Raw genomic sequence first — 12,572 nt, 5'->3', positions numbered from 1 at the left:
AAACTTGTCCAAAAGTTGTAGATCATGTCTTGGTGTATGTTTAGAGGTAGTTTTGAGAAGATTTGGTGATGTTTGGATGTAGGAATCTCACGGGGAAAGCTTCCCCAGTTTTTCCGGCGAAGACAACCATTTTCCGGCTGAACCACGGTGAGTTAGGCATCAAGAAAGGTACCATTCTCTTCCTTTGGTCGAGAAGTATGATTTTCTTTTCTGAATCACTCGATGTTGTTGAGTATTAAAGAAGTTATGAACGTTTAAAGTTTACCCAGTTTCCTACGAGTTTTCCAGTTTTTCCGCTAACCAGTCACACTTCAGGTCATTTTCCGGCAACCATTGGGCTTCTAAATAGGTATAATCTTGTTCGACACTTTCCTATCTTCATTTTATATATTATGGGTCGAATTTGGTTAAGAAACGAGTGAGTTACGAAATTTTGAAAATTTTCCAAACTTCCGGCCAAAAATCCCAATTTCTGATATGAGCTCCGATGGCTTGGCTCAGCTCAGCTTCGGCTGACTTCTCGATCAGCGTTGACCGTTCACTGTCGACATTGACTTTTGGGTTGACATTTTTGGGTTTCAACCGGGACCCTCCTAGACTAATTTCGACGTCGTCATTCCAAATTTGCGCTCCATTTTTTTAAATTCAATTGTTTTAATAGAGTTTTATTAATTGGTCCCTTTATGTGCTTAGGTGCATTTGTTAGTGGCAACCCCGTCCTCTATAGTTCAAATGGTTCTTCAACGACGGAGTATCTATAAGTGGACCCCTTCCAAAATACATGATTTTATTACTAGAGAAGCATTCATGAAAAACATGATTTTATGGCTGCGTTTTATTAAATGTTTATGAGTAAATCGGATTTATGCTTTATGAAATATCATGTTTTATCGAATTTATGTTTACTGAGATATTTATGAATATGATTTATTGATATGATGTTTGAGCTATTAAGCTCCGATGAGATATATTTTGGAAAGATTATGTTCATGATTTTCTATGCTTACTTAGTGAATGATAGTTATATATGCCTTCGGGCGGGTAATGAAGGGCCTTCGGGCTTATGATACTTATATATGCTTTCGGGCGAGTGATGAAGGGCCTTCGGGTAGGCAAGTGATGAAGGGCCTTGGGGTGAGTGATACTTATATATGCCTTCGAGCAGATGATGAAGGGCCTTCGGGCGAATGATACTTATATATGCCTTCGGGCGAATGAAATACCACTACTAAGCACACTATATACGATATATGTTTTACGAAGGTTTTATGGCATGCTAAGGCTTTTGGAAAATCTATTACTTATTATGCTATATAAGTTTTTAAAATTGGGGTTTAGTACGTTGAAGAATAACTATTTTAGTATTACATATATATAAACTTGGTCCACTTATATTTTGTTTTGCACCCCCTCAAGACCTAGGAACGAGGTATACGACCCGAGCTACGAGGCATTCCCATATCAGTGAATTTGTGTCCTCCTCTCTGAGTAGGACATCTCTTGTAATCGCACCTTCTGATATCCCTTCCTCTTGTATTTCGAATTAGTAGTATGCTATGAATTTGTCATGCATTATTACTTTTAAATTGTTGGCAGTGAACTATTATTATATTTTCTATTAAGGTTTGTACTTGAATATTACATTGCGTGGTTCCGGGCGAAATTTATATGCATGTTTCACATGTTCTCGGCATGGACAAGGATTGTCTGCCCTCCTGTGCCTTCCTGTTTGTGGTCACGGTTAAGTCACATCAATATTTTATATTACTATTCATTTTTGTCTTATTATCTCTATAAAAAAATAATATAAAATATTAACGTGGCTTAACCGTGACCACACAAAACAGGAGAGCACAGGAGGGCACCTTAAGTGGGAGGGCATACAATCCTTGTCCTCTCGTCATATGCATTCATTAAATAGCTTGCGTCACCCTCAGGTGTCAGCGAGCACGTGACCATCTCGTTGCCCTTTGGACACGGGGATCGGACCGTGTCAGAATGGGACGGTTGTTCCATTCTGCGTTTGGTAAGCGCATGGGGAATGAAACCAAAAGATTAAATAACTAACTTACCATTGTTCCATCTGTTGTTTGGTGCAAATGTTTATGCGACGGGATGGGACGGGACAGTTTTTTAGTTGTTCATATGTTTAAACACATATATGCTTATCTATGATATATTTTTCACACTAGTGAATATCAATACAAACGTTTCGATCAAACCTCGTTAATTCTTGGTGTGTTCTCAATTGTTTAAAAAAATGTTCCAAGTTCATCCAACGGTTTTCCCTTGAGAGAAAGTTAAACATAATTGGGGTTTGTTTTTGGAGGTCAAAAGTTAAAACATAATCACTTTTGTTAGGTAAGGATTATCCAACAAGCAAATCGAAGATAATTGGGACGTGACCATAACCACAAAGCAGAGTTGAGAGGATACTCACTGAATTCAACTTTTATTTTCCAGTAAAATTACATCAAACACGAAACATTTACATTTCCGGCTTCCATTAAGTTCTAGCATCTGAAAAGCCGGTGGCAGCTAGGGGAGAAGGTTTGATACATTTCTAAGACTCAATAACAAAGCGATTTCATGTCCTTGGCGACAAGAATCCACTGCTCTAGTTGGCATTTCGTGCAAAACAAATTACTCAGGCTGTTGCGGAATTGTAGCATCAGTTCCACTTCAACTTCCAGATGATCGTACCCCATTTGCAGTTTCCGAGTCACAGAAAGGAAACTGATAATGACGGATGGTCAAATCTACAGGTTGGCCCAGAACCGCAAACGCCAAAGTGGCTGTACTCTGTGCAAATCTTCTGACCCTGGATTGGAAACAAATTTAGGATGAAAGTTTATGCAATTGATGGCATGCAATAACAAAGCACAATAACTGATCAAACCGAGTATTTCATATAGGAGAGGCAAGAGAGGAACTGTTAGTTAAGAATCCTTCTATGTTGAAAGAGACATCCATAACTTTCATTACAAATTATCTTTCGCAAGGTCAAATGAGTCTCGGTAATATACATTTTCGTGGTACATTGCTAATTATCCAAGGTACACTAAAACTTGCAAAAAGATTTCAATTCCAAAATTATTCCATCACTTAATCAAAAAAAAATGTTTGAATAACAAGTAGTGGTTAGTTATTAATGCTGTCAAGGGTGAAATATGCACATTGGCAAACGGTGAACTCGTTGGCCCAAAAGAGAATAACTTAGAACTTAAAAACCAACCTACTTTCTGTGCTACTTGTATCACAAAGTGAAAAACCTTTTTGAGATCATAATCCATAGTTACGAATTCTGCATAAAAAGAACAGTTCGAAGAAGAGTGAACTTACTGGTCTTAAAGGGAGGCCCCTGTCACTAAGTGCACATGAGGGGGTCGCTGCAGTCTGATTTTTTGGATGGTGATATTGGCAATTAGATTTATTAGCACAATCCCCTGTTTGAGCGAAATAGAAGCAAACAGGTTGCCCAGGTCGTTCTGGTAATTCTTCAGCTAGCGTCTGCTGTGCATATTGTCCGTAGTAGTTGGTTTCAGTCACCGAGTTGTTCATAACATATGGTACAGGTGGAGGTGAAGGCATGCTTCTATGTGGTAGATATGCTGGAGCCTAAACATGTTTTGGCCAATACAAAATTAGAGAGAAAAGCATGTTTTTGAAAATGCAAACGAGAACAGCAGTAATTCTATAAATTCTACAAAAAAAAGGGGGTTATTCTTACTTATACCCACAAACTAATATGGAACCCAAATAAGTAGTCTAGATGTACCGATGTGAAAACATAAGCATATTACCACAACTGATGCAGACAACAATTTGTTATCAATATTCAAAATTTCAAGAATTTAACTTCTTTACAAATAATAATAGAATATCACATTAATTCCTTAATGTAGGACCATATTATTATTTTTATGAGCCGAACATGAATTAAAAGGCATGAGAAAGAAAAGAAAAGTCGTCAAAACACAAAAAGATCCGACTATTATCCCAAAAGAGACAGTAATTCGCATATCAAAAAGTGATGAGAGTTATTTAAATTTTAAACCCAAGACTTTAATAAGGGAGTGATGGCTAAAGTACCTGATAACCATTCCATTCTGTAGTTTCAGAATTAATCCCTTGAGAATTTGGCAGACCTTGTAATGATGCAGGCCTACCATTACCATACGCAGATTGCGGGCGAGATTCTCCGGCAGCTGTAGGATCAGGGTGGTTAAACTTGCAGTTTGTTTCGTACTTGCAGGTCAGAGTTCGCATATAGTAGGAACAATCTTTCTCCCCCTGTAATACATTAAAACAATTATTCAGCAAACATATGGACACATTAAATTGGTCCAACAGAATAAGAAAATAAGCAAAGATAAAATCTTAAATCTTAAACATCATGAATAGATAGATATTCATTCCTCAAATTTTTACAGATCAAATCTAGAGTTTATACCGGACGAATTGGCAGGCCCGAAAAGTTAAGTTCCAGAGCTGGAGCTACAGAAGGTATCTCTATACGTCGTCCTGGGCTGATGTAATACTGCAACAAGCTCAAGTGTTATATTAAGATTGTGAAACTGTTACTAGGCCACCATGTATGTTGCACAGATTTGAACGAGGGTACAAAGGGAAAGAAATGTCATTGACATTTAAAAACATAATTGTAATCCTGTATAAAAAGGAAAATGTAATTGTAATGTAACAGCATACAATTGTCGAAACACATTGACTCTAAGTTGATCACGTTAATGACCCTCATCATTCTATAGTTAGCTACAAGATGAAAAAGGTTTAAGTTTGTATATTCACTAGTGCATTCTAACCTACTAGCTTTCAGATAACCATATCGAGAAACCCCATCGTCAAAACACAACATAGTACTTGAAATCAAATATGCGAAGTAAAACAAAACTTAATGATGTAAAACATGAAAACCAACCAGTTGCAGTAAAAACCAGAACTTCGGATAGATAATAACCTTGCTTTCGGTCTGGTCTTGCTTCTCTTCCAACTCTTCCCTCAGCTTTGCCTTGTCCTTGGACACCTTCAAATCAATATGATAAAGTTCAAAACACAAAGAAACACAAAGTGAGCACCAACGACACAATTATTTCCTGCAATCATACGAGGCCAGATGCATTAATGTCTCAAATACACAGGCCCCAAGGCCCGATTTGTTTCAGATACATTTCACCACAAAGATGCACGTGAAAGAAAAACATCATCTTTAACAAATAAATGCGGAGCAAGGGAGATATACCTGCTTGTTTTTCGTTATCTGAGGGTGATTATACTTGCAATTCGATCCGAACTTACAATTGCCAGTCCTCAGATAGTGCCAACAGTCTCCAAGCCTCAATGGATACTGATCCCTTCTGCTACTCTCCTCAACAACCTCCTCATCCACCTCACCACCATTCTCATTCCCTCCTCCACTGCTGCTGCCGCTTTCGCTCTTTTCGCTCTCTCTCTCCTTCTCATTTTCCTTTTCCTTTTCAGTCTCTCTCTCCTTCTCTTCTTCTTTTTCCTCCTTTTCCTTCAAACTCAATTTCCGAATCCCATCAACAATGGAAGGATCGAAGCTCCGATCCTCATCGAGGAAGGCGGGGTCGAATTGCTGAATCTCATCGAGCACGGAGGGGCCGAGTGTCCCAATCCAATCAAGGATTTCAACAACGGACGGCTCAGGTGACGGAACAGACGGGGGTTTTTGAGGAACGTCTACGCTTTCAGAAAATCCCGCAGGGAAAGCAGGGTCCAAGTTCCGAATCTCATCAACGATGGAAGGATCGAAGTTGCGAATCTCAACGGAGGGGTCGAATTGCTGAATCTCATGGAGGAGGGCAGGGTCGCGATTCCTAATCCTATTGAGCACGGCGGGGTCGAGTGTCCGAATCCAATCAAGGATTTCACGCTCGAGATCGGACGGCGCAGGTGACGGAACAGACGTCGGATTTAGGGGAACTTCGGCGCCTTCAGAAAATTCCGATCTCTGTCCGGATCTGAAGTACTTATAAATTACGACCAGCACTGACACTGTCACCGGTAGGGCAATACGCGCCGCTGTGAACATAGTTTTTGTCCTGATGGCGGCGGCGGATGCGGCGGCGACGGTAGCTGAAACTGAGTTGCCAGGTTTTGCTGTGAACTTGCAACTAGCAACTACAATTAGGGATTAAACAAATTCTCTCATATGATCGAATGATCGAAGTATACTCTGACTGCCTAAATCAAAATCTGCTTTGTCTAGAAGCTGCTTTAGGAAAAGTGGCGAATCTCAATTAATTAATAAAGCATTAATTAAAATCCTATGAAATTACTATTTATCTTTCTAATTAAAACAGAACATGAATAAAAAATATGAGGCATAAATGTAATTTCATACAACCAAAATTTACTTTTTTTTCAATGCCTCAATTATATGTACTACTACATTCTCTATCATTCTCTTCCTCTCTCTTTCTATTTCAAAAACAAAAATAAAAAATTCTCACACACTTTGTTTATGCCCCATATGCAAGTCTCATAATTACAGAACGACTTACATGGATGTATTAGCAGTCGTTGGTTAAGAAAATATTGCTACAATGTGACGATACTTAAAACAATAATGCATTGACATGTAACATTTATGTGTAGGTTAAGTCCTTTATAATAATACTCAAAATTTTGATTCCTTCTCGTTCGTCTCCTGATTAGTTTGATCGGTCGTTTCAATTTCAGATTAGTAAACGCGTTGTAAAAATATTTTTAACTCTTAAACGAAATTTCCCAGTTATTTCAGGCTGAGTCAACTCTCTTTACTCCCCATTTTGGTTGTCCTAGTTTTTTTTTTTTTTTTTTTGGGGTCAAAGGTTGTCCTAGGTTCACTCGTATGACCTAGGTTTGCTTGTCCTAGGTTGTCCATCACCTTCACAGCTCCACTCAGATGCCGTGACCTACAAACATGCTATTTTGTAATATGGGTTTGTCTTTTACATTGGTGTTGTATATGCGAATTTAACCAATGTTACATGCAAGATAGACAATGCACGTAACGTCGCCGTAAGTTCGATACATAACAGAAGATCCCGGCACAAGTTTTATAGAGCGAGATCAACAACCGAACCATTTGCGATACTCGGGATAGGCAGCCACAACGAAATTGAAAGGATATTCTCGACTAAAGTATTTTCCGGTTATTTGACAGATGAGAAATAATTTACAGGTTCCATTTCCCTTAAAATCTCACAACTATAAAGTTTGTGTCGTCCGGTGAAGAGGTTTGATACATTTTTAAGATTGAATTACCAAAAGAGAGATTACACATGTTTGAGTGATGCAAATCCTGTGCTCTAGGCAAGCATTTCATGCATAACTTACTGCACGGGCTGCCGCTGACTTGTAACACCAGTTCAGTTTCTGCTCCCAGCCATTCCTGCCCCGTTAGTAGTTGCCGAATCACTGAAAGGAAGTTGATGATCAGGACCAGATGTGGTTGAAGATGATATATGTAACGGGTGGTCAAATTTACAAGCTGGCCCAAATTTGCAAATGCCATAGCGACTGTAATGTGTGCAAATGTTCTGATCCTGGATTTTGAAACAAATTTTGTGTGATCAATGGCGTGCAACCATGTAATATGTGATCAAACTGAGGCTCTCATAGAGCGGGAACAATTGTCCTCACATAGTATTTCATTTGTTTTACCTTCATGTATCACAAAGTGAAACCTTTCTAGGATCATATTCCGAAATTATGAACTCGTTATAAAAGGCATAGTCAGAGTAGGGTGAACTTACCGGTTTCAAGGGCAGGCCCTTGTCACTGAGTGCGATTGGGGGGCCTACTGCATTGAGTTTTTGGATGGTCATATTTGCAATTAGATTTAAACTTGCAATACCCCTTTCTTACGAAATAACTGCATAAGGGTTGGCCAGGTCTTTCTAGGAACTCTTCAACTTGATTCTGGTGTGGATGTTGCTTGTAGACGTTGGTTTCCGCCACGGAGTTGTTCATCATGTATGGTGGATGCGCAGGCATGCTTCTTTCTGGTGCATATGCTGAAGCCTAAAAGTTCACAACGAAACACAATAGGGATGCCATTTAACAATAGAGACCTCATAAACTGATAAGGATGCGAATTGACGAGTTGTGAATGCAGAGATATGAACTAAAAAAATTACTATAACTGTTGCGGACAGCAATTTGTCAAACTATTGGGAACTTTAAGTCCTGGTTATAGATAAAAATTCATAGCAAATGTGGACGAGCAAATTATTGATTTATGACCCAGAAATGAATAAAAAGAGCGTGGCTGAAAAGTATAAGAAAGTTAAACATACAAAGTGATCGTGATCTCTTATCCCTGATAAAGTATTAACTGGTATATCAAAGTGATCACAGTTATTCAAACCCGAGACTCTGAGATGGGAAAGTTAAATAAAAGAACCTGATAACCATTCCATTCTGAATTTTGAGAAGAAACTACTTGAGGTGGTGGAATCATCAGTGTCGAGTAAACCGGATCCTCATTCAATGGCCTTGGTGCAGACCATGGTGCCACTGTTGATTGTGATGCACCTTGTAAAAATGCAGGACCACCATTACCATATCCAGATGAGGGATCAGATTCTCCTGTATCTGTAGGATCAGGGTGGTTAAACCTGCAGTTCGATGCATACTTGCAGGAGCCATTTCGAATATAGTACCGACACTCCCTCTTACCCTGTAACAAGTAAAAATAAATATTCGCAGTAACTGACAGAAACATAATAAAAAGGTCCAACAAACCAAGAAAATAAGCAAAAGATAAAATCTTAAAAATCGTGAATAGATATTCATTTCTCAAAACTTAGCAAGTTAGATATAAAGTGCATACCGGTCGAATTGGCAGGCCCAGAAAGTTAAGCTCAAGCTTCACCTTGCTGTGGCTGTATTTGCATTTTTCCCCATACTTACATCCACCCGACCTCAAGTAATACTGCAACAAACTCAAGTGTTATAACATCATGAAACTGTTACTAGTCTGCCGTACACACTGCAGATATTTGGATACAAGGCACAAAGAGAAGAATTGTTACTGACATCCGAAAGCATAATTGGAATTACTGTATAAAGGAATACAAGAATGTCATGAAAAAAGCATACAATTTCATGAAAACCCATCCGGCGGAGATTGTCTAACTACTTACCAACTTGCTATAATTTAATCAAACAGATGAAATGCCTCCCCATACAATATAAACAAATAAAGTTCCAAATCCAGGATTCTGCACTAGCTACAAGATAAAAGTTTTTAGCTTTTTGTTTCGGTTATGCATGCCAAACTAATTTTCAGATAAGCGGACTCCGAAAACCCCACCATCATAAAAATGACCGCTAGGATACCAAATACATGAACTAAAACAAAATATAACGATTTGTGAGACGTTGATCAAATAACTGCACTAAAAACCAGAACGTCAAATATAAAATTTCTGTGAATCACAACAATAATAACCTTGCATTCCGTCTGGCTTGGATTCTGTGCCGACTCGTCCTTATCCTTGACGCTTTCCTTAGGCACCTTCAATATGAACAAGTCAAAACACTAACAAATCGAAAGTGGGAAGCAATAGAAGAAATGTTCTCAGCTGAAACAATGAAAGATGAAGCCACGAAAACACGAAAAGTCTCAATCTTTCAAGCATAAACGTACATAAACATACATACGCAGATGCTAAGAGTAACTCCAGCCCTCCCTCTCTTAGCTGCGCAACAGCCCATTTTTTCCCCTCCCTCCCCAAAAACCCGGTCCATCCCAAAAAATCCGCTGGGCTCCGGGGGAGGCCAGCAAGCTGCCCAGCAGAAATCGGCTGACCCAATACCCGGCCTACTTGACGTCAGCATCAATTTTTTATTTTCTCCCGACGGATTCCCGCCCCCTTCCGACGGATTTCTCCCTCCCCTGCGACGACCATCGGGAAACCTGGAGAAGGTTTGGCGAACCCAGCCTTCGCCTTCGCCGTCGCCGTGGAGAACCCAGCATCCAAATCGTGCTGCTCGCCTCACATCCCCAAATCCCAGCCTTCGAGTGGAAAATTGTGGAAATTCCAGGAAAAAAGAAGAAGAAGAAATGGATCGGAGGACTGCTCCTTGGGAGGGATCGGGAAGTGGTGGGGAGCCTGGGGAGAGTTTCCAGGAAGAACGAAGAACAAGAAAGAAGAAAGAGGAAAATAAAAAATAAAAAATAAAAAATAAAAAATAAGATTAATAATAACATATTTTTATTTTTATTAATTTTTAATTATCAATTACCTAGACAATTGTTTTACGAGATAAAAATTCACTCGATTAATTATTATTTATTGTAATTAATTATTATTCATTTGAATGGATTGAATTCACTATCGCCGACAAGGATTTTAGAGGAGAACCTGCTTTAAAAAGAATATACGTGTTAAATTGTCAATACAACAATTAAAAACAAAATTAGGCAATAAAATAATAAAATTAGGCCTGTTGTAATTATTATTTTCAGCATTTGTGAAAAAAATAGCTTTATTCGTCCCTGTGCAGATGCAAAATGCGGAACAAGAGAGATATACCTGCTTGTTTTTCCTTCTCCGAGGGTGATTATACTTGCAATTCGATCCGAACTTACAATTGCCAGTCCTCAGATGGTACCGACAGTCTCCAAGCCTCAATGGGTACTGATCCCTTCTGCTACTCTCCTCAACAACCTCCTCCTCCACCTCGCCACCATTCTCATTCCCTCCACCGCCGCCGCCGCTGCTTTCGCTAGTTTCGCTCTCTCTCTCCCTCTCATTTTCCTTTTCCCTTTCTGTCTCTCTCTCCTTCTCCTCCTCTTCTGCTTTTTCCTCCTTTTTCTTCAGACTCAATTTCGGAATCCCATCAACGATGGAAGGATCGAAGCTCCGATCCTCATCGAGGAAGGCGGGGTCGAATTGCTGAATCTCATCGAGCACGGCGGGGCCGAGTGTCCCAATCCAATCAAGGATTTCAACAACGGACGGCTCAGGAGACGGAACAGACGGGGGATTTTGAGGAACGTCTACGCTTTCAGAAAAATCCGAAGGGAAAGCAGGGTCCAAGTTCCGAATCCTATCAACGATGGAAGGATCGAAGTTCCAAATCTCAACGGCGGGGTTGAATTGGTGAATCTCATGGAGGAGGGCAGGGTCGGGATTCCTAATCCTATTGAGCATGGCGGGGTCGAGTGTCCGAATCCAATCAAGGATTTCATGATCGAGATCGGACGTCGCAGGAGACGGACCAGACGTCGGATTTAGCGGAACTTCGACGCCTTCAGAAAATTTCTGTCTGGATTTATAGTAATTATAAATTGCGACCAGCACTGACACTGACACCGGTAGGAGGAAACGCAACGCTGAAAGCATAGTTTTTGTGCTGATGGCGGCGGCGGATGCGACGGCGACGGTAGCTGAAACTGGGTTGCTAGGTTTTGCTGTGAACTTGCAACTAGCAACTAAATGGAGGAAACAAACTATCTCATATGATCAAAATATAATTTGACTGGCCAAATCAAAGTCTTGTTTTTTCAGAGGCATGTTTGGATTGTTTTTAAATTCCAAAGCTGCTTTAGGAAAAGAGACTTAGGGTTGGTTTGGTATTGTTGTGCTTTGAAAAAAAAATTTTGTTTCTGCTGTGCTGTGAGAATAAGCTCATTTTTGTTGCTTTATAAGAAAATTGAGATTCTACTATAAAATCAATTGGCAGCTACTTCTTATAAAGCTCATGAGTGAGAATAATCTTATTTTTGCTACTCCCCATATTGCCAATTGTTTTTTGCTGTGTTGTGAGAATAAGCTCATTTTTGCTGCTTTATAAGAAAGTTGAGATTTCATTATAAAAACAATTGGCAACTACTTCTTATAAAAGCTCATGAGTGAGAATAATCTCATTTTTGCTACTCCCCATATTGCCAATTGCTTCTGATGTGCTGTGATGTGAAGAAAGTTAAAATTCCACTATAAAACCAATTGGCAACATGGGAAGTAGCCCAACCTCTTATAAAGCTCATACAAGGTCTATCCTCCCATCAATATGGGACTCATTCTCAACAAGATGCACCGAACACACTTTGTACCACTGTTGCAATTTAAGCACAATGTACCGATATTTTAAACTAATAATGTATCGAAACCTATGTGTAGGTTCAGTCCTCCTTGATAATACTCTAAATTTTATTGTCGAAGATAATACTCTAAATTTTGATTCATTCTCATTCCGACTCCTAATTAGTCTCATCAATCGTTGTGATTTAGAATTAGTAAACACGTCGTAAAAGTGTTTTAAACTCTCAAACGAGATTTCCAACTTATTTCTAAGTTGAGTCAACCCTCTTTACTCTCCATTTGGTTGTCCTAGGTTCTCCATCACCTTCACAGCTCCACTCAGATGCCGTGACCTACAAACATGTTATTTTGTAATATGGGTTTGTCGTTTACATTGGTGTTGTATATGCGAATTTAACCAATGTTACATGCAAGATAGACAATGCACGTAACGTCGATACATAACAGAAGATCCCGGCACAAGTTTTATAGAGCGAGATCAACAACCGAACC

The 12,572-nt window shown here is 39.4% G+C and overlaps 1 protein-coding gene and 1 pseudogene across 2 annotated transcripts; both read right to left on the bottom strand.

Annotated features, from left to right (window-relative positions):
* Positions 1 to 2,424: 2,424 nt before the first annotated feature.
* On the bottom strand, positions 2,425 to 6,293 carry LOC137713799 (uncharacterized). The gene is made up of 6 exons (XM_068453155.2): positions 5,261 to 6,293; positions 4,979 to 5,044; positions 4,454 to 4,540; positions 4,093 to 4,293; positions 3,343 to 3,618; positions 2,425 to 2,821 (listed from the first exon to the last, which is right to left on the bottom strand). Exons 1-6 carry the CDS (start codon positions 6,071 to 6,073, stop codon positions 2,723 to 2,725), a joined length of 1,542 nt encoding a protein of 513 aa, XP_068309256.1. The 5' UTR covers positions 6,074 to 6,293; the 3' UTR covers positions 2,425 to 2,722.
* An 862-nt stretch (positions 6,294 to 7,155) lies between these two features.
* LOC137713798 (uncharacterized) lies at positions 7,156 to 11,797 on the bottom strand (annotated as a pseudogene). The gene is made up of 6 exons (XR_015955974.1): positions 10,569 to 11,797; positions 9,482 to 9,547; positions 8,861 to 8,962; positions 8,432 to 8,707; positions 7,782 to 8,049; positions 7,156 to 7,571 (listed from the first exon to the last, which is right to left on the bottom strand). The product of XR_015955974.1 is annotated as an uncharacterized LOC137713798 (transcript).
* Between the last annotated feature and the right edge of the window lie 775 nt (positions 11,798 to 12,572).

Source organism: Pyrus communis, chromosome 14 (assembly GCF_041283825.1).
Source record: "Pyrus communis isolate YQ-2024b chromosome 14, ASM4128382v1, whole genome shotgun sequence".
NCBI lineage: Eukaryota > Viridiplantae > Streptophyta > Magnoliopsida > Rosales > Rosaceae > Pyrus > Pyrus communis.
This window is presented reverse-complemented; position numbering and strand designations above follow the sequence as displayed.

What these genes read in the sequence shown, in the direction of transcription:
- LOC137713799 (XM_068453155.2), bottom strand. Translation starts at nt 6,073, where the DNA reads ATGTTCACAGCGGCGCGTATTGCCCTACCGGTGACAGTGTCAGTGCTG. An exon ending in AAGACCAGACCGAAAGCAAG is followed by an intron (nt 4,541 to 4,978) that starts GTTATTATCTAT and finishes AGCTTGTTGCAG; the next exon opens with TATTACATCAGCCCAGGACG. An exon ending in CAGAATGGAATGGTTATCAG is followed by an intron (nt 3,619 to 4,092) that starts GTACTTTAGCCA and finishes AAACATGTTTAG; the next exon opens with GCTCCAGCATATCTACCACA.